The sequence below is a fragment of the Crocodylus siamensis genome, chromosome 10 (genome assembly GCF_052110815.1).
Source record: "Crocodylus siamensis isolate JL-2025a chromosome 10, ASM5211081v1, whole genome shotgun sequence".
In the NCBI taxonomy this organism is placed as follows: Eukaryota; Metazoa; Chordata; order Crocodylia; family Crocodylidae; genus Crocodylus; species Crocodylus siamensis.
Genome location: NC_143404.1, coordinates 33,187,167 through 33,205,219, shown reverse-complemented (window position 1 = coordinate 33,205,219; position 18,053 = coordinate 33,187,167). Strand labels below are relative to the sequence as shown.

At 45.1% G+C, this 18,053-nt stretch overlaps 1 protein-coding gene and 1 non-coding gene across 2 annotated transcripts in view; both read left to right on the top strand.

The window, feature by feature from the left end:
- Nucleotides 1-17,597, top strand: part of HSPA9 (heat shock protein family A (Hsp70) member 9) — a 33,613-nt gene extending 16,016 nt beyond the window's left edge. The window contains exons 11-17 of the mRNA XM_090065019.1: nt 2,153-2,380; nt 6,615-6,719; nt 8,040-8,157; nt 10,254-10,348; nt 14,201-14,293; nt 16,054-16,194; nt 16,835-17,597. Coding sequence (XP_089921145.1) covers nt 2,153-2,380; nt 6,615-6,719; nt 8,040-8,157; nt 10,254-10,348; nt 14,201-14,293; nt 16,054-16,194; nt 16,835-16,894 — 840 coding nt within the window. The 3' untranslated portion in view covers nt 16,895-17,597. The remainder of the gene's footprint in view (nt 1-2,152; nt 2,381-6,614; nt 6,720-8,039; nt 8,158-10,253; nt 10,349-14,200; nt 14,294-16,053; nt 16,195-16,834) is intronic.
- On the top strand, nt 3,162-3,233 carry LOC149856397 (small nucleolar RNA SNORD63). The gene has a single exon (XR_016438406.1). It is a non-coding gene; the product is annotated as a small nucleolar RNA SNORD63 (small nucleolar RNA).
- Nucleotides 17,598-18,053: the final 456 nt, after the last annotated feature.

Below are 18,053 nucleotides of genomic sequence, written 5' to 3'. Positions count from 1 at the left end.
TTGGGTGACCATGTGGTCTTGTATTGGCTACCTAGATGCTTGGCTGTTGTGTACTGTGGTGATTGGCACCAGCAACCTGACTTGCCAGCTTGCTTTGTTAATGCTCAGTTTTTTGCAGATGTGGTAGCTTGTGCTGATGCGCTGTCCCATTCTGATTATATACAGAGCACTGTTCCACTGCCTTGAACTTGATGGTGACCATTTCTGTGCAGTGTTGTCTTAAGAGTACAGCCTGTGCAACTATCCTTAGTTCCTCCTCATAATTTGGAGACCAGTAAAAGCAGCTTTGCTCCAAGAGCTGTTTGAGGATTTTCCCTGTCTTAATGCAATTATAGTTATTGCCTAGGCTTCAGAATGCTTTGGTGGTGCAGAGTATTGACTGGGATTGAATTGGCTAATGTGCCAAATGCCTCTTGCAGCCTAGATGTGGGTGATGTTCAACACATGCTTAGCCAGTTGGTGAACAATCTTGGCTTTCTCTTTCATTCTCATCAGACACTGACAGGTCGTTTTAGAGGAGGTAAGTAACAGCTGTCCAGGTTGAGTCCTAGTGTGGGGTGCCTGCACCCTACCCTGTAAAACAGTCTCAGCTGGATATGCTGATTTCCTTTGATCTGTTGTATAATACTGTAATTTGTGTAACAGCTGCTTCCTTGCACTCTAGAAGTGACTGCATTTCAGTAGTGGTGGAAGCCCTTTCTGAAGCAGTAAGTATCCTCTGGGGTGGAAGATAGTGGTTAAATATCAGTTCTTTATTTATATCTCCCCAGCACCTGTGGCCTTGCAAGGTTACATAATGCTTCCCTGAATATCTGTAGTCAGAGCTATAACTGCAGGCTCAGCTGGGTGCTGGGCATACCAAGACCTGTTCTTGCATATTGCATACAATGTAGCTTTCTCCTACTGAACCCAGCTCTCCTACACAGCTTTGCTAGGAGTGAAATTTTACCTTCCTTGGATTATTCTTTCAGGGCTAGTGTTCTAGGAAAATGTCAGGTCTGTGATTAGAAGTAATGCTTCCTCTGTTTGTAAAATATACCCCTAAGGGGAAAGTTTTCCAGTTAATTACATAGCCTTTAATATAGGTAACAGGCTAAGCCTTGTGTATAGGAAGCTGTCTCACATTGAAGAGTTAGTGATCTGCTTGAAGTATACCCTGTGAGCATAGTGCTCACCTTTACATAAAATGGTGACTACTTCTGTAGGTTGACTTGGAGAGAGATGTGAGTTTCTGCTGAAAGTCCATACTAGTCTTGGCTGTGAGGAGCCTTCCCTTGGAAAAGAACTGAGAACTGTGTGTAGTGCTGCAAACAGTTGCATTATTGCCTGAATATTTCAGTATTGTATCCAATATATCTTCATCTGCATGTCCTGAAAAAGCAGAGCAGTGTCATGCTAATAACACAGTATCTGCTAAAACAACAGTTTCACCACTCTAGTGAAAAAGCATATTAAATAAGGGGGTGGAGTTACTGTTCCCATTTGACTGTTCATTTTTTTAATGCACCCCTCCTGCCCCAAGAAATCCTTATCTTTTGCAGCTTGTCCCTGGGGTACTGTGACTGCCACTGCATTTCACTCCCCAAACTGACAGCCCTCAGGAGTATAAACTAGGAATATGCTAATTATTACAGGAAGCAGTTCTCAACTGGTGCACAGGTGGGGTCTCCATTTAGCTCAAGTATGTTGCTATGTCACTCTTGTGGGCTGGGGCTTAGCAGAGGTGGGAGTATTATCCAGAATTTGCTTTGAACTCTGGAGACCTGTTCTTTGTCTCCCTGTATAGCTGCTTCACTGCCCATTAATTTGCTTGAAAATGGTGCTGTAGAGAAAGGGTTGATTTGGGTTTTCCCTTGTAAATAATATAGATGCAGGGCAGATGTGAGTATACCAGTGGAAACTCACTAGAGCACCTGAAGGTATCGGGGCAGGAGGAATAGCAAGTTGCTCCTGAAATTTAATCCAGTCTCTTACTGTTCAGACTCTGTGCTGCAGAAGTAGTGAGGAAGAAAAGTGAACCAGCCTGGGGACTTTGCAGCATGAAGGGACCCCTATTTCAAATCTTTCATGATAGCCTGAGAGGGACACATGGCTGCAGTCCTGTGTGGCATTAGTTTTTGATACATGTGCTCTGTGTTCTGTACCCTTTTAGGTGCAGCAGACTGTGCAGGATTTGTTTGGCCGTGCTCCTAGCAAAGCAGTTAATCCTGATGAAGCTGTTGCTATTGGTGCTGCCATTCAAGGCGGTGTGCTGGCTGGTGATGTTACCGATGTACTGCTCCTAGATGTGACTCCCCTCTCCCTCGGAATTGAGACACTAGGAGGTGTCTTCACTAAACTTATCAACAGAAACACCACTATTCCCACGAAAAAGAGCCAGGTGAGGTTAAAGCACCCAGGTTACTGGTTGTGAATGGAGTTCTGTGCCACTGTCCTGGCACAACTGCAGGTGCGTAGGGATTGTCTGGCTTACTCCTGCCTCATCCTTGTATTTGTCCCCTAATGACAACAATCAGTATCAACTTTTTCTCCTTCCTTGCTGCGCAAGAAAATGAAGCTGATGCTGTTGCCTTGTGGCTTATCAGTCTTACGACACTTGTGGCAGAACCATTGGCAGAGCATTTTGTTTAGAAGTGGTAGCACAGCTCTGATATTTGGGCTGGAAAGCATATGAAGAGAGGCAGAGTGAGAAGAGGTATAAAGCATTTGGAAAAGTACACCCAGAGAAGGTGTGGCTGCCCTGGTGTAGTGCTATTACTGTTGGGTACAGGGTTAAGCTGCATCCTCTCTACACAGGGCTGGGAATCCTATTGAGGCAGTACTCTGCCCAGGAGAGAGGCTGTGCCTCATGTCACCCTCTAGCGATTGTTGGAGGCTGAGAAGAAACATCTTGTGGATTCAATGTGTGGCCTCTAGAGAGGTGAGTAAAGGGATCCTAGGATGGTCCCTTTTCACCCAAAGAAAGTCCTAGGCAGTGTTAAGTGAGTTGGAGGTAAAGACGGGTAGATTAATGAATTAGCGAATAAGTTTTTTCCTCCATAAGGGCTGTGCATGTAAATGTTTCTAGTTACTAATGTTGCCTCAACTTCCCTACCACTTCTTGGGGAGCATGTAATAAGGAATGTCTTGCTTCTCTGGTTCAGGACAGAATCAAATTGTGTGCGCTATGATGTAATATCAACACATCATTCTGAAGAGAATGGAACATGTGGAGACTCTTATTACTGAGCACAACACACACTAGGTCTAGGTTCATAGGAATATATGCTCTTTTCTTACACACTGCCTTTCTACTAGAACTGGATCTATTCTACAGCTTGGACAGTTATACCACAGGAAGTTGTGTGCAAAAAACATCAAAGTTATGCACAATTAATTACTGGGGGTTTTCTTACATTTCATCTTATATTCATAGTTTCATAGGTAGTAGGGTCAGAAGGGACCTGACCCTTCTGGGGTCAAGTCTGACCCCCTGCCATGGCAGGAAAGACTACTGGGGTCAAATGACCCCAGCAAGGTGATTTATGTAGCCTTGTCTTAAAAACCCCCAAGGTAGGAGCCAGCACCACTTCTCTTGGAAGTTTGTTCCAGATCCTAGCCGCCCTGACAGTCAAGTAGTGCCTCCTGATGCCTAATCTGAATTTACCCTTTGCCAGCTTGTGACCATTATTTCTAGTCACTCCTGGTAGTGCTTGGGGGAACAGGAACTTCCCCCAATGCCTGCTGGTCCCCTCTGACTAGTTTGTAACAGGCCACTAGATCCCCCTCAGCCTTCTCTTGTGAAGGCTGAACAGGTTCAGGTCCCGTAGCCTCTCCTCATAGGGCCTGCCCTGCTGCCCCCGATCATGCGAGTGGCCCTCCTCTGGACCCTATCCATGTTGTCTGCATCCCTCTTGAAGTACGGTGCCCAGAACTGGACGCAGTACTCCAGCTGCAGCCTGACCAGTGCTGCACAGAGGGGGAGGATCACCCCCTTGGACCTGCTTGAGATGCATCTGTGGATGCATGACAAGGTATGGCTGGCCTTCCTGACTGCCTCCCCACACTGCTGGCCCATGTTCATCTTGGAGTCAATGATGACTCCAAGATCCTTTTCTGCCTCTGTATTGACGAGAAGGAAGTTCCCCAGCCTGCAGGTATGGTGCTGGTTCTTCCTCCCCAGGTGCATCACCTTGTACTTGTCGGTGTTGAATCCCATCCTATTCTCATCCACCCACTCCTGTAACCTGTCTAGGTCTGATTGCAGCCTATTCCTTCTTTTTAGCATGCCCACATCCCCCCCCACATCGTAGTGCCATCAGCAGATTTGAACAGGGTGCTTTTACCCCCTCCTCCAAGTTGCTGATGAAGATGTTGATCAGTGCGGGCCTGAGGACCGAGCCCTGCGGAACCCCGTTGCCCACATCCCTCCAGGTCAAACATGACCCATCCACTACCACTCACTGGGTGCGGCCCTGCAGCCAGTTGGTGACCCAATGACTGTGTGGGTGTTGACACCATAGTCCCCCAGTTTTTTACTGAGAACAGGGTAAGAGACCGTGTCGAAAGCCTTCTGAAAGTCCAGGAAGACTGTCCACTGCTGCCTCTTCATCTAAGGATTTGGTGACCTTGTCATAGAAGGCCACCAGGTTGGTCTGACAGGATCTGTTGCTAATGAACCCGTGTTGGTTGCCCCTAAGTATAATCTCCCCCCTGGCCCCTCATGGACATGTGCCAGTATAATTCTCTCAAAAAGCTTGCCCAGGATTGAGGTAAGACTAACGGGCCTATAGTTTCCTGGGTCCTCCTTCTTCTCCTTTTTGAAGATGGGAACCATGTTGACCCTCTACCAGTCCTCTGGCACTGCACCAGAGCACCATGAGTCCTTGTAAAGCCGTACCAGGTGTCCCGCAATGACCTCAGCTAATTCCCTCAGCACTCTGGAGTCGAGATCGTCCAGACCAGCTGATTTGAATACATCCAGTCCCTCCAGAAGTTCCCTGACTAGATCCTCACTGACCCTTGGCCTAGGTGTGCCTCCCCTGGGGCCTGAGGGATATTCTTAATATCTGTACCAAAAAACCCATCTGGGTGGGTGTGCCCTGCCCCTCCGCCTTGGTGCGTAGCCCCTGCTGATGGGAGCAGCAGTGGGCCTTTGGAATGCTCATGGCCACAGCATGTGGCTCCAGCTTAGTCCCAGGAGCTGTATGTCATAGTACGGAGCCAGCCTGGCTTGTTAGCACGCATCTTCAGGTGAGACCAAGTTGGGTCACAGCACTGCAGGTGTGAACTGCGTACTATGAGGCTAGGTGGGTTCTGTGCTTCCATGTGGGGCTTCCAGCACTCCAGCAAGAAGCCGCATATGGAAGCATGGAGTTGTATGCGTTCAGGGCGGGCAGGTTCTGTGCCTCCATGTGTGGCTTCCTGCTGGAGTGCTGGAAGCCCCACGTGGAGGCATGGAGCTAGTCCAGTCCAACGGCACATGGCTCCTGCCTTCAGTGCCATTTGCCCCATGTGTTGACACAGAGCCAGCCCAGTTTGGCTTGAAGGCGCGTGCCAGCAGGCTGAGCTGGGAGGTCTGTGTGACACCATGTGCAGCTCCCAGGACTCGACTGGAGTCGTGTGCCGCAGGGGCTCTGTCTTCTGCTGCCGTGAGTGCCCCGAGCCGCTGCTGCCATAAGTGGCAAAGGTTGTGCATCCTCCCCCTCCTCCTGCATGGTGGTGGTGAGGGGATGCATGTGTGGTGATAGGGCCCCCTCCCACCAACACCCCCTGCAAGCAGGAGCTCACCTCATTCACCAGCTGTCTGGTTGCATGCCACCAAGCTTGGTGCCTCTGCATGGAGTTCCCAGCTAGAGTGCTGAGAGCCCTATGGAGGTGGAGGCACAGAGCCTGCCCGGGTTAAATTATGCAATTATTATGCAGCCTAGCTTTACTGAAATCATGCCCTGTTACCTGCTGGTATGTCTTCTTTTTTTGCTGTATTAAGCTTTTGTTCTTGGGTATGACCATAAACTGCACCCAACTAGAGGGCCTGCTAGTTTTTTATAGGAGGGATAGCTCCTATAAAATACCACAATGTTGCAACGTGCAGAATAAGGTGAGTATAGGGTGCCTCAGTATCCTAGATCCCACTGCCTTTTGGGTACTCCTTGGTTGGAGAAAGGCTAAGGGACATCCATCACCCTGACAGAAACGTGCCATCACTGAGGAAGGCATTGGGCAGTCAGCAGCAATTCTGATCTGTTTTTCTTTGTCAGAAGCTGCAGCCATCAAGGCACTGAACGTCTGGACTTGATCTGACCTTAAGATTCTGTCTCAGTAGTGTAAAGGGGGCATGATAGGTCTTGGGAAGCCTCCTCTCCTCTGTACGCTTGCCTACGTGTACATGTTGAAGGTCTTGGTATGATGGTTGTATGGCTCCATACAAATGGATTCATCAGGCGCCTGTCTAGACCTCTTATGCATGCACCATGATCTGGAAGATTGACAGTTGCCTACTATTATAAGCTTTTGAGCCATGGGGGAATAATGCATGATTAATCATTTCTTATCTGTTCAGCTTAGCCTATTTTTTATGTCTTGCGTTGTCCTGTAGTAGTTTTGCGGTAACCAATTTAATTTACGTATTGCAGGTGTTTTCTACAGCTGCTGATGGGCAGACTCAAGTGGAGATTAAAGTATGCCAAGGGGAGAGAGAGATGGCCAATGACAACAAGCTTCTGGGCCAGTTCACTTTGGTATGTTGGCTCTCATCAAGTTAAGCTTAAGGTCATAAATACTAAGTTCAAAGCCTTCTCCATTTTCATTTGACCCTTTCTCTTGAAAGTGATGTTTTGAAACAGAAGTCACTGGACTGTCTTGTTTGTTTTTACTTCTGAGAAATAAAGCAGCCCTCTAGGTGTAAATCTTGGGATTCTGGATCCAGTATTCCAGTAGCAGTGGAAGGAGGCAGCAAAAAAAGTTAAACCTTCAAACTTGTTAGACTAAGTTTATGGACAGGACAGCCCATAAAGTTGCCTTGAGAAACAACTAAGTGGCCCAGTTGATCCATTTCAGTCTTAAAATTCTTGCATTTTCTGTGCCCTGAGTAATACCAGACTTGTACATCACTGGACCATAAAGTTACCTTGCCTTCTATAGCCTTCTGTTCTCAGGCACTGATTTATGTAGCTCAGATCTAGGTTATTATGTCTGACCCCAAGATCTAAATCAGTTCAGTTTCTGCTTCTCAATTGTTGGTTTTCCCTGAGGCAGCCTGTAGGAGGCCCATCACCACCTCCTTTCAAATCCCTTTGGAACAGCTTAGTTAGATAATTGTCATGTGCCAGGGATGAGCATAGCCTGTAGCAATTGCACTTCAGCATAACTGGCTATGTACCCAAAATCAACTGATCAGCCTGTTAAGATGCATCTTCCTGATTAAATGGAAATCTGTGTTAATTCTGTGCCTACTTCTAGCCACCGTCTTAGAGAGTGGCTATGAAAGTGGCTCTTGCATTTGGTCCTCCTAAGCTTATCTGGGCTCCTGAACTCTGCTAGACTGTCAGATTCTTCCTTCCTGACCAACCCCATTGTAAATGAGTTGTAAGAAGAAGCCCTCTAATAAGGCAGAGGTTAAGATCTCCTTAAGAAGCACCCTGGGCAGACCTTCACCTTTTGGATGTGGTAGTTCCAAATATATCAAGGTGAGGTGGCCATGCCCAAAGTAGAACTAAGCACTTTGCTAGAGGAAAGTGAAGCTGATGTGTACAAGGAGGTAAAAACCGCTAAATGGCATTGGCTTCTGCTTTGCTGTTCTCTGAGCCAAATTTGTTCTTGTAACTTGTGGGCAGAAATCTGTATCCACATTTAAATTAAGTCTCTCCAATTTAAATCTGTCAAGATGTTGCTAATTCACTACATGAGTCTTTGACAGGCATATATTGGACTGTGCTTTGAGGTTGCTTTAGTTAATAGCTAGTTGAGTTTACACTTTGCTGAGAGTGTACATAGTGAAGGTGTATACACCAAGCCCCTGTCTGGGGGAGCTGATGGCTAACCATTTTTGATTTTTGCAGGTTGGAATTCCTCCAGCTCCACGTGGAGTGCCCCAGATTGAGGTCACTTTTGACATTGATGCTAATGGTATTGTTCATGTTTCAGCCAAGGATAAAGGGACTGGACGTGAGCAGCAAAGTAAGTGTGGGTTCCAAAAAGGGAGGGAAATGTATGAAACAATAAACATGCTTAGCTGGCTGAGGGATAAAGGAGGTATTAATCCCTTGATATCCAGCAGTGTGTTAGGTGCCTCTAACGAAATAATCCATTCATTAGTCATGGTTAAGCAAGTGAGGATGACAAGCAGGTAAATGAGGGCTGGGGAGATGTATGTAGGGCAGTCCATAGTCAACTGAAATAGGAGGGAAATGGTGCTAGTAACAAATTGGTCTGAACTCTGGCACACTGAAGAAACAGCTCCTACACTCAACCCAGTATCTTTTCCACTGTTAGACATCCAGAGGTTGTCCTCTGACTTGCATGCTTTTGCATGCTCAGTAGTACACAGTATATTCAGTATAACCACCCTTTTTCTAACTGTCCTCTGTGCCTCTTCAAAAGTTCTGCTTGTAATTCATATGGCTGGAGATCAGAGTCAATTCAACTATAGCCCCTAGTGAGTTCCCAGACCTGCACGTATTACTACTTTACCTCAAGGATTACAAACCCAGCCAGGGAGCATGTCTTGATTTGGCCAAGCCTTGACTCAAATGAGTCCTGTATGTAAGCAGCCTTGGGAACTGAAGCTTCTGGTGGAAAAATAGGGCCAGGGTTCAAGTCCTCCCTTCAGTCAGGAGGACTCAAAAGCAACCTGTCTGTTGCTCAGTTACATATGTGATGTGTGCAAAAGACCCTTTGTGAAATGTCAAATAAGATCAGCTGTTGGATCCTTCAAACATCCAAGGAAATTGTATAGCTGTACAGAGGCTACATGTCTTTGCACTACTTGGGTCAAAGGCTAAACTAGTGCGCTCTGAGAACTAGACAAGTTTCTGTCCTTGAAGGGAATGGAAGCGAGTCATGGTGGGGAATGTTCTTGTGGCTTGTTTCTGAGGGGGTTGGCCCACTTTCCAAAAAAGAAAGGAAACTCCCATGACCTGGTAAAATGATTCCTTCTGTTGCCTTGTAGGCCAGTGTGCCCCCTTGCCTAGTGACCAGGTACACAGGTTCACTTTCAGTTGAAGTAACTGAAGAAAAGTTTGGAACTTGCAAACTGTTATGTAAGCAGTGTCTGAGAACTGGAAACAGCCATGATCTGAGGTGCCAGATACTCTTTCCTCTCTACCCCAGTGCTCTTCCAGTACTGTTCTGTCCTTGTACTTCCTGTTACATCTCCATGGATACACTAACTAGAATCTGTACAAAACACTAACCTTAATGAGGTTGCAGTTATTCAAGGACTGTAATATGCTTTGCTGTAGTTTCATCCCCTCAAAAGTACATTTGAGGATTGTTCCCCAAACCAAAAGTGAAATGTCACGTGTCATCAGTTAGTACCACCTCTGCATGTGAGATCAGAGAAGTGGTTTCTTCCAATTATTGTATGCAGTGCTGGGAATGAACTAGGGATGTAAATATTATTTAAAACATTAGCCATTTCAACTCTTCCAATTATATTGGTCAACCGTTTAACCAATAATACATACCTGCAGAGTAGCCAGCACCTGCTCTGCTTGCCTCAGGGCGAGACACAAGTGGCGCTTCTGCTTCCGCTTCCCCTTCCCTGCCTCTCCTCTGGGGAGAAGTCTGGTTGGGCTGGGCTCCACTTCCTTTTCCCACCACCCCTGGCCCCAGCACTTATTTACACAGTGTGAACTGCTGGTGGAAGGGGGCAAGTGGCCTGCAAAGGCAGGCTGGGCTGCCTCTGGGGAAGAGTAGTCTGGACAAGTAGTACCAGTATACCATGTGATAGTTCACACATGGTCTGTTTTAAATGTTAACTGTAATGCATTAATGGTATAAATATGATTCTAGTTTAACCTTTCAGATCCCTAGAATGAACCTCTTTATTTTTGCTTTCTCTCATCAGATTTCCTACTTTGTTTTGTACTAGGCATTTCTAAGGTTGCTAATACACTGACTCAAATACTACTTTTAAGTTGCTCATTGGCACAAGGAAGTATTCCTGGCAATGCAAGCTACCTTGTGTGGGTTCCTCACTAAGGAGAGTTGCTTTGTCCTCAAGATGGAGTTAAAGTACATAGTTCAGCTTTAATCCTTATTTTCTAATGCAGTTGTGATCCAGTCTTCTGGTGGTCTCAGCAAAGATGAAATTGAAAACATGGTGAAGAATGCAGAGAAATATGCAGAAGAAGATAGGCGAAGAAAGGTAACTTGATGATATGTTTTTGGGGTCTTTACTAAGGACCAGTTTACCAGCCAGTTAATAAGTCTCCATTCCCTATTCTGAAACTGCACTGTATTTGGGGACATGTGGCAGCGCAAGCTACCAGGTGCAGCTGTAGTATTGGTGTGAGAGCTTACCTAACAAGGGCATAAGTAGGGACCTACTTAACTCACAGTGAGAGAAAGCAATTTTTGTGGCTTGGTCTTAACCCAAAGAGCCAATTTTTAGTCATTTTGTAGCAGCCCTACCCTTCAGCACTGATTGGTGGAGAGGTGCTAGGCAGAGGAGGGATGAAGGGGTGGTCACCATCTTGGCTGTTGGCTGCCCTTTGTGAAGCCTCGCCTCTTGGCACTGATTGGCAGAGAGGCACAAGGGGGCATCTGCCATCTTGTCTGCTGCCCTTTGTGCCAACCCACCAGCTGGTACCTTCCCTTTCCAGGTGGGCTGCAAGGCTGTGCTGCAGCAGCATTGAGGACTGCTCCTTCCACTAGGGAGCCAGCATTTTATTTCTATGAAGCTGGGGCTTTTGGTTGATTTCCTGGGAAATTGTGGCCAATGCCATTTTTCATGGACATTGCTGTTTTTCAGTTTCTGCAAAAATTGCAAAAGTGCAATTTTTAAGTAGGTCCCTAGACACACAATCTCTTCCTCTACTTGAGAACTTCTATCTTGATGCGTAAGGGTCAGATTAAGAGGCCTTAAGGGTCACTAGTTGTGCATGTGCAAATGGTTGTTTAGCTATACACTTATCTCTGAGTTATACATGCAGTTGTATTAACTGTGCAAGAATACATAGGCACCTAAATGCACAGATTTTGGGACCTCTTTTTAAATATAGGATCAGCAATTTAAAGCAATCCATAATGTTTGAGGGGACAAGCTGGGCTTTCCTACGCTTTTGTAGCAACATGTCCTGTGAACACAGGGCTGAGCATGCTCCATCAATCTTGAGTCCATGGGTACGATCCAGACTTGGAAGCTTGCCAGTGAGGCTGTTCCAGGCTTGTCTGTTGCCCCTTTTCTCAAACCTAGAGCCATCTCACTGGCAAGCTTCCAGGTCTGGAGTGTGCCTGCAAATTTGAATGGGTAAGGAGAGCTCAGTCCTGTGCTGTCTCGGACCAAGCATTTTAGATGGCCGGCCGGCCAGCCATATGCAAGCTGGCCTGCCTATTAATGAGACCTGAACTGAGTTTGAAAAATCTAATTGAATCTACTTTTTGTCATGTATGGTTTTTTTTCATGCATCTTGGCATACTAAGGGTAAATATCTCATACACTAAGGCAGTGGGGGCCAACCTCTTGGAAGGCGTACCACAAACTAAGCCATGCACCCTCCCTGAATGCCACTTCCCCAGCCCAATCTGCTGCTCTGCTTTTTGCTCCCATGATCATGTGTGTACCCCACGCAGAAGTTGTATGTGTCACATGTGCCATAGGTCATCCACCCCTAGACTAAGGAAGTCTGTCCATAAATATCGCCTGTTGTGTTGCAGTCAAAACTGTATTCACCAAGCCTCTTGAAATGTTTGGGTTTATTCTGTAAAATTTGAAATGATGCCTCAACTGACTGGTAGTCCCCTGCATTGTGTAGTTCTAGTATATAGTTTGTTTAAAAGCCTGGTCCATCAACACCTTGAGTGCCAGATCTCATCTAAATATCAAGGTAGAAGCAACTTATCCTGGGGCATAGAAGGTGGAGTTCTACCTACACAACACTTGCTCTGCAGTAACTGCCTTTGTAGAAGGTAATCACAAGCTTCCACCTTGCCCCAGGGTAGTTTCCTTTTGAGTAGCTGATGCAGGGTAACATCCTGTCCCTTCCAATGGTGGTGACTTCTGTCTGTGAGTCTGCCCTGAGCCTGGGTGTTTGTTTTGAGGTAGGAGAGGCCACTGAGTCCCTACTGACTTCCTCTTCCTATACCTGAATGATTTCAGTCCTATGAGATTCATAATGTCAATGCCTGGGTTAAATTGGCTTAATAAGGGTTATACTAATGAATTACACTACTAAATATAGGATGTTGATTTAAGCAGATGTGCTGAAGAGCTGCTGTATTTTCTGGCACCAGCATATGCTTAGTGATTGCTGAAATTGTAGATGCTGTAGATGTTTTACTTATGTTCTATATATAACTTGTAATCTTGTTCAGGCAGCTCTTGTAAATCTGACGTTTTTTAGTGAAAGGTTCAGCATGAGAAAAGAGAATGCTTGAAACAGCTTTCTATGAAAGGAGTTGAATCTTTTTGAGAATTACAGCTGTTTCTTTTATGCTTCAGAATTGTTGCAGCCCGGAGGCCCTGACTCTGGCATATGAGAATTATAGGCATAAAATACTTTTAATACCCCATTTGGCAAAGAGTCTTTATAAAGAGGTAGTGCTTGTATAATGAGATGTTCTGAAAGTTCGTGGCTGCTGTCTCCATATTTTATCACTGGGACATGTGCTGCCACTTCTGGCCTCTGCACCAGACTGGACCTATGCCCCTTATCCAATCCACAGGGCTGGATCAATTTGACACCCATGTGCTGGTGGATTGACAGCCCATAAATGGTACTCCCCTTCTTGAATCATCTATACAACAGATAAGAGCAGTGGAAGATTTCCTGTGCTGCCCACTAAGTTACTTGAGTCATGGCCTTAAGCAGTGGCTCTCAACTGGGGCTCCATAGCTTCCTGGGGTGCTGCAGGCAGGTTTTGGGGGGGGTCCATCCTGTCTGGGGAGGAAATGCCTCTGCTCCCCAGGCTGAGGCAAGTCCTGAGGAAGGGCCGGGGTAGGCTCACCCTGCCCAGCCCCACGGCTTCCATCAAGTGGGTGAAGCTCTGCAGTGCTGCTGCTGCTCAGGTGTGTGGAGCCCTAGGGATCCTTACTGCTAAGCCACGCTCGCTGCACCTGGGGCCAGGCAGGAGGGGCTGGTGAGCTGGGCTGGTTCTCAGGAAGAAAATGGTTGAAGTTGAGAACCCCTGGCCTGGAGTAACCAACCATGAATGAGTGTAGTCTAATCTCTGAAGTCCATTTTCTTAATACTGGTTCTCCTCTCACCCTGCTGGCTCAGGTTGCCAGTTGTGGTGGGCTGAGAGCAGGTGTCTTCCAGCTATGAATTACTGACAGTGCAGCAGCCAGTAGAAAATAATGGAGAATGTTGGCAAATGTTGTTGACCTTTTGTAACTGTATTCCTGTGGAGCAGTATTTCAAACAAGTAGATCACCCAGCTTGCTGTCACTAGTGCAGCAGTTTGTGTTGACACCTGCATTAACACGTCAGCAGGTAACTACTCTGTACTCTCTAAAGAAGCCCTGCATTGGGCTACATTCTGGTCATCTTGCCCACCAGAAAAGCTATGTCCTTGGAGTTCTTAACAAACAAATCTGGTTTGCAGAAACCATCTGGGAGACCAAATCTGGAAGACCCAGAAGTCACAGTGCACAAAGTTCACTCTAATGCCGTGGCTGCTGTGAGGCTCAGTAGTGTCTTCTGAACGCTAAGGCTGCCTTGTCTGGCCCAAAACAATAGACCAGGGACATCATATTGCCTAACTTGCTTGACCTTCCCATGTGTAGGCCATGCTATGTCATATTGGGCCTCAGCCATCTGGGGAAGTAGAGAAAAAATTTCCAGTGGTATGAGGCTTGTCATCTTGCATTCCCAGACACAGATGTACCTGCAGGTGACCTGCTTGCTTTGTTTGGAAGGGAAGAAGATCTTCAGAGAGGGGATTAGTGGTTGTGCTTCAGTTTCACTGATTGTGACTCTCCTCAGCTGTCCAGTTCTTTGCTGTTGACATAGTGACAGGTGTGAACAATGTGTAAACTTACCTGAACTCTCTTACTCAGGAACGGGTTGAAGCTGTAAACATGGCAGAAGGCATAATTCATGATTCAGAATCCAAGATGGAGGAATTTAAGGATCAACTTCCAGCAGATGAGGTGCGTGTTTTCTTGTTCCTTTGTGTAAGGAGGCAAGAGTCCCTGTAGTGTTCTGGTGAAAATTTGATCTAACACTGTTCTTGGGGTTTGCATGTGCTTGGGACATGATAGAGACAGACTTTCCAGTTAGAAGGGGTCTAACTCTGGAAAACAAGCACTGCCCTTGACTAACTGCTTTTCATTTCAGTTGGTGTAGGCAAATGAGGCTGATAAGGTGGACATCTTTAGAATAGCAAAGATCCTGGTTCCAGTCCTGAGCTGAGTGATTGAAACTTGGAGTGACCTATGAACTGTATTTAATGAAAGGCTTTTAAATGAATTAGGCCCTTGATTTGACTCTATATTGGGTCTGTTAGAAGCCTTTATTTTTTGAGTGGGAATCTCTCTTCTAAAAATTAAATATTAAAAAAATGCTTACCTTACAGGCAAAGAAACTTAAATCAAGGCTTCTGTTTTGTCCTGGGAGTTTGTAAATAGCGGGTATGCAGCCCTTAGAAACTTGGAGGCAACTTACGCTCTTCCAGCTAATTTAGCTCAGGTGTTCCTTCCATGCCTTGAGCGAGTCATGCTTGTATCAAAGGAGGACTTTTAATAGTGCTCTAAAAGTGACTGTCTCGTCTCTGCATTATTAATTTCAGAAGTAAAGTTTAAAATCTACTTCACAAGCTGGGAAATCTCTTGACTATCAGTATTGTGCAAAGACTACAAATGGCTTGTGGGTTTTAGGACAATGGCGCTTCTTGTCAAATGCCTTTGATTGGTTTTGGTGAAGATGTAAACTATGGGTTTCTCTAAGACAATCCTGAGTTCACCAGGGATTTGGGGAATGCAATGACAAGATTTAGAATTATTTTTCTCCAGGGCAGCAGCATCTGACAAGGCAAGATACTGCTTAACTAGCTTTCAAAACGGGAAGTATATGGGAAGTGTGTACAGTTCTACCATTGTCCGTGTGGGAATACCAGATGGGCATTGTTAGAAAGAACATTAAGAAGCTTTGATCAGGGAAGAGAAGCCTATCATTGGCTCAGGCCTCAAAAACATCTTGCCTCCAACATTCAGCAGGTCTGAATGTAAAGGATTAACTGTAGCTGCCTACATTCTGACAGCAAGCACTACTGATCAAGCTTTCCACCTTCTCACAGCTCTAGGTGCAGCTGTCCTACAGTAACTTTGCTTCTTAAATCCTGCCCCTCCAGCAGCGTGCCAGTCTGACAGAAGTGCCAGATTGTGTGACGGGTTTGACAGATGGCCATGGGGACTGGGATAGGACCATACTGCTTTTGCCTCTCTTTTCTTCCCACATACAACTGTTTAGGGCCTAATGTGCTGAATAGCAACTTTCCTAAATTTTTCATGGAACCTTAAGTATAAATGAAGAACATCTTTTTCCACTGCTCGTGGTTCATGGGTGATTTGTCATTAGCTAATGCAATGTGCCAGTGAGACCAGCTCTCATCCAAAGGGGGCCTTTTGGTCTCCATGGCCTATTCAGTCTTTTGCATCTCTGCTGAGATTGCAAACAAGACGACCAGTTTAATGCCAGCTGTGGTGCTTTTACTGCTGTAGACACATGCCCATTGGGAACTGGAAAAGCTGCTTGTTCCTGCAAGCTTTATGGCTTAATTTGAGTTTTCCATTCATTGTATTTATCAAAAATTGAGACTGCTAAGACCAGTGAGGTAGATATAAATAAAATAACACAGTTTTAATTAACTTGCATGCAAGATAACCTAATAGTTTTTGTAACTTGTTTACAGTGCCAGAAGTTGAAAGAAGAAATAGCTAAAATGAGAGAGCTTCTGGCTCGTAAAGATACTGAAACAGGAGAGAACATAAAACAGGCAGCATCCAGCCTGCAGCAGGCCTCTTTGAAACTCTTTGAAATGGCATACAAAAAGGTAGGTGTTCCAGACCTCTGTCTTGCATTGAAACTTGCACCGGGAGAGGGAATCAGTCCAAATTAAACTTAACATTTAGCATGGGAAACTGGTGAATATTGGAGGTAGTATTTGAAGTTGTATCTCAACTCCCACTGAATAGTAAGTGTTGCATTAGTGACACCTAGAAAAAATGAAATGTGACTTCAGATGTTGACTGACTGTGTAGCTCATTTTCTTTGCTCTTTGGTAGTGTGTGTATGTTATGCTGTCACTGCTGACATTACCTTTCTATATAAAATTATCTTGTAGAATCTAAGTTGTGGCAAAACTCTGTAAAACAGTATTTGAAACTATGCACAAAGATACGTAGGCGTTGGGTAAACAGGTCAGTTGTCCAAAGGATTTAATATTGGCTACATGTTGAGTATGCAAAGGGTATTTAGAGGACCAGTTGTAATTCTGAAAATCTTTTAATAGTAGAAACTGCTAAACCTTTCTAACCACTAGTTGCTGCTGGTTCTGCAGGAGACTTCTGATTAAAACAGCTTTTTTGCCTTTATCTTCATGCAAGAATTCTTACCTGTCTAGAACAACCTCCATTACCTGCTTCCAGGCTGGAAGCTATCTATCTGCAACTAATCAACTGAATCTTTCACAGATGGCAGCTGAACGAGAAACTTCGGGAAGTTCTGGGGACCAGAAAGAGGAGAAACAGTAAAAGCCACAGTCTCATGGAGAAAAGAGGAAGGTGATTTGTTCTGAAGCTTGGGAGACAAGGAACTTTCCTGAGCAGAAGTGGGCAGAATTCAGTCTTACTGTGTTTTGGCAGTATTCTATATATATATATAATTTCTTTTAATGTATAAATTTAGTGAAGTGTCTACTAGATAATCATCACTTGAAAGTTGATTCATGAGAGAGTTCTACATGTTCAGCCCTGTCACATTAAACTGAGTAGCCAGGGGACTTGTTGATCACTTATTCCTAATACTGGGCATGACGGTGTACTGAATTTTGTCCAACACTTAAAACCATGTCACAAATCTAGGGGTGGGGACAGGTGTCCAGTGGAGCCTGAAACACTTGTGGATCCTCTTCTTGGAAGCAAGTGCTTGTGAGCGGAGTGTAATAGGTCCTGGATATACCAGTGGCAGGCCCAGCTACATTGCTAGAGAGCGTTCAGCTTTGCAGCTAGCCTAGTATTCTTGTATTGAAGAAGATGGGTTACTTTAATTTAGGTGTAATTTTTTTTCCTGGCAAATAAGACCACATTTGAAGTTACATGCACTGCTTGCATAAGCTTTCTGCTCCATCCAATGTCTGTTCTCTGCTTATGATAAAACAACTTCCCTAATGACAAAATTGTTGGATCCATTCTGGATTTTTTTTTTAAATAAAGGAAGCATCCAGTTCCTCTGGCATTCTTGGCTAACTGATTCTTGGTGTTGGGCATTTGTTGGTGGCCAGACTGCATGAATCTGAACAGTTTCTCTGTATTGGAATTGGTTAACTTTAGTAACAGTTAAACTCCCTAGTGCACCTTGCTTAAGGTTTCTGCTACCTTTCTGGTAGCTAACGCTTGTGTAACTTTCTTGACACCTAGGAATTGCTCAGCTAGAACAGACCAGTGGTTCCACTGAATCGCTAACTACTGGAGAGTAGGAAGGTGCAAGAAACCTAAATGCACAGTTACAGATTAAACAAATCCATATGATATTACTTCACACATTTGTGGTTGACTTGTGCTGTGAGGCATGAGGGTTAATACTCATTCCTGCACTTGTGCTATACATTTATATTATGACTTGTTCATATAAATGTCTGCTTGTTTGGGCTGGGTACACTTTTGATAACATTTTTGATCATTTTTTAGAAAT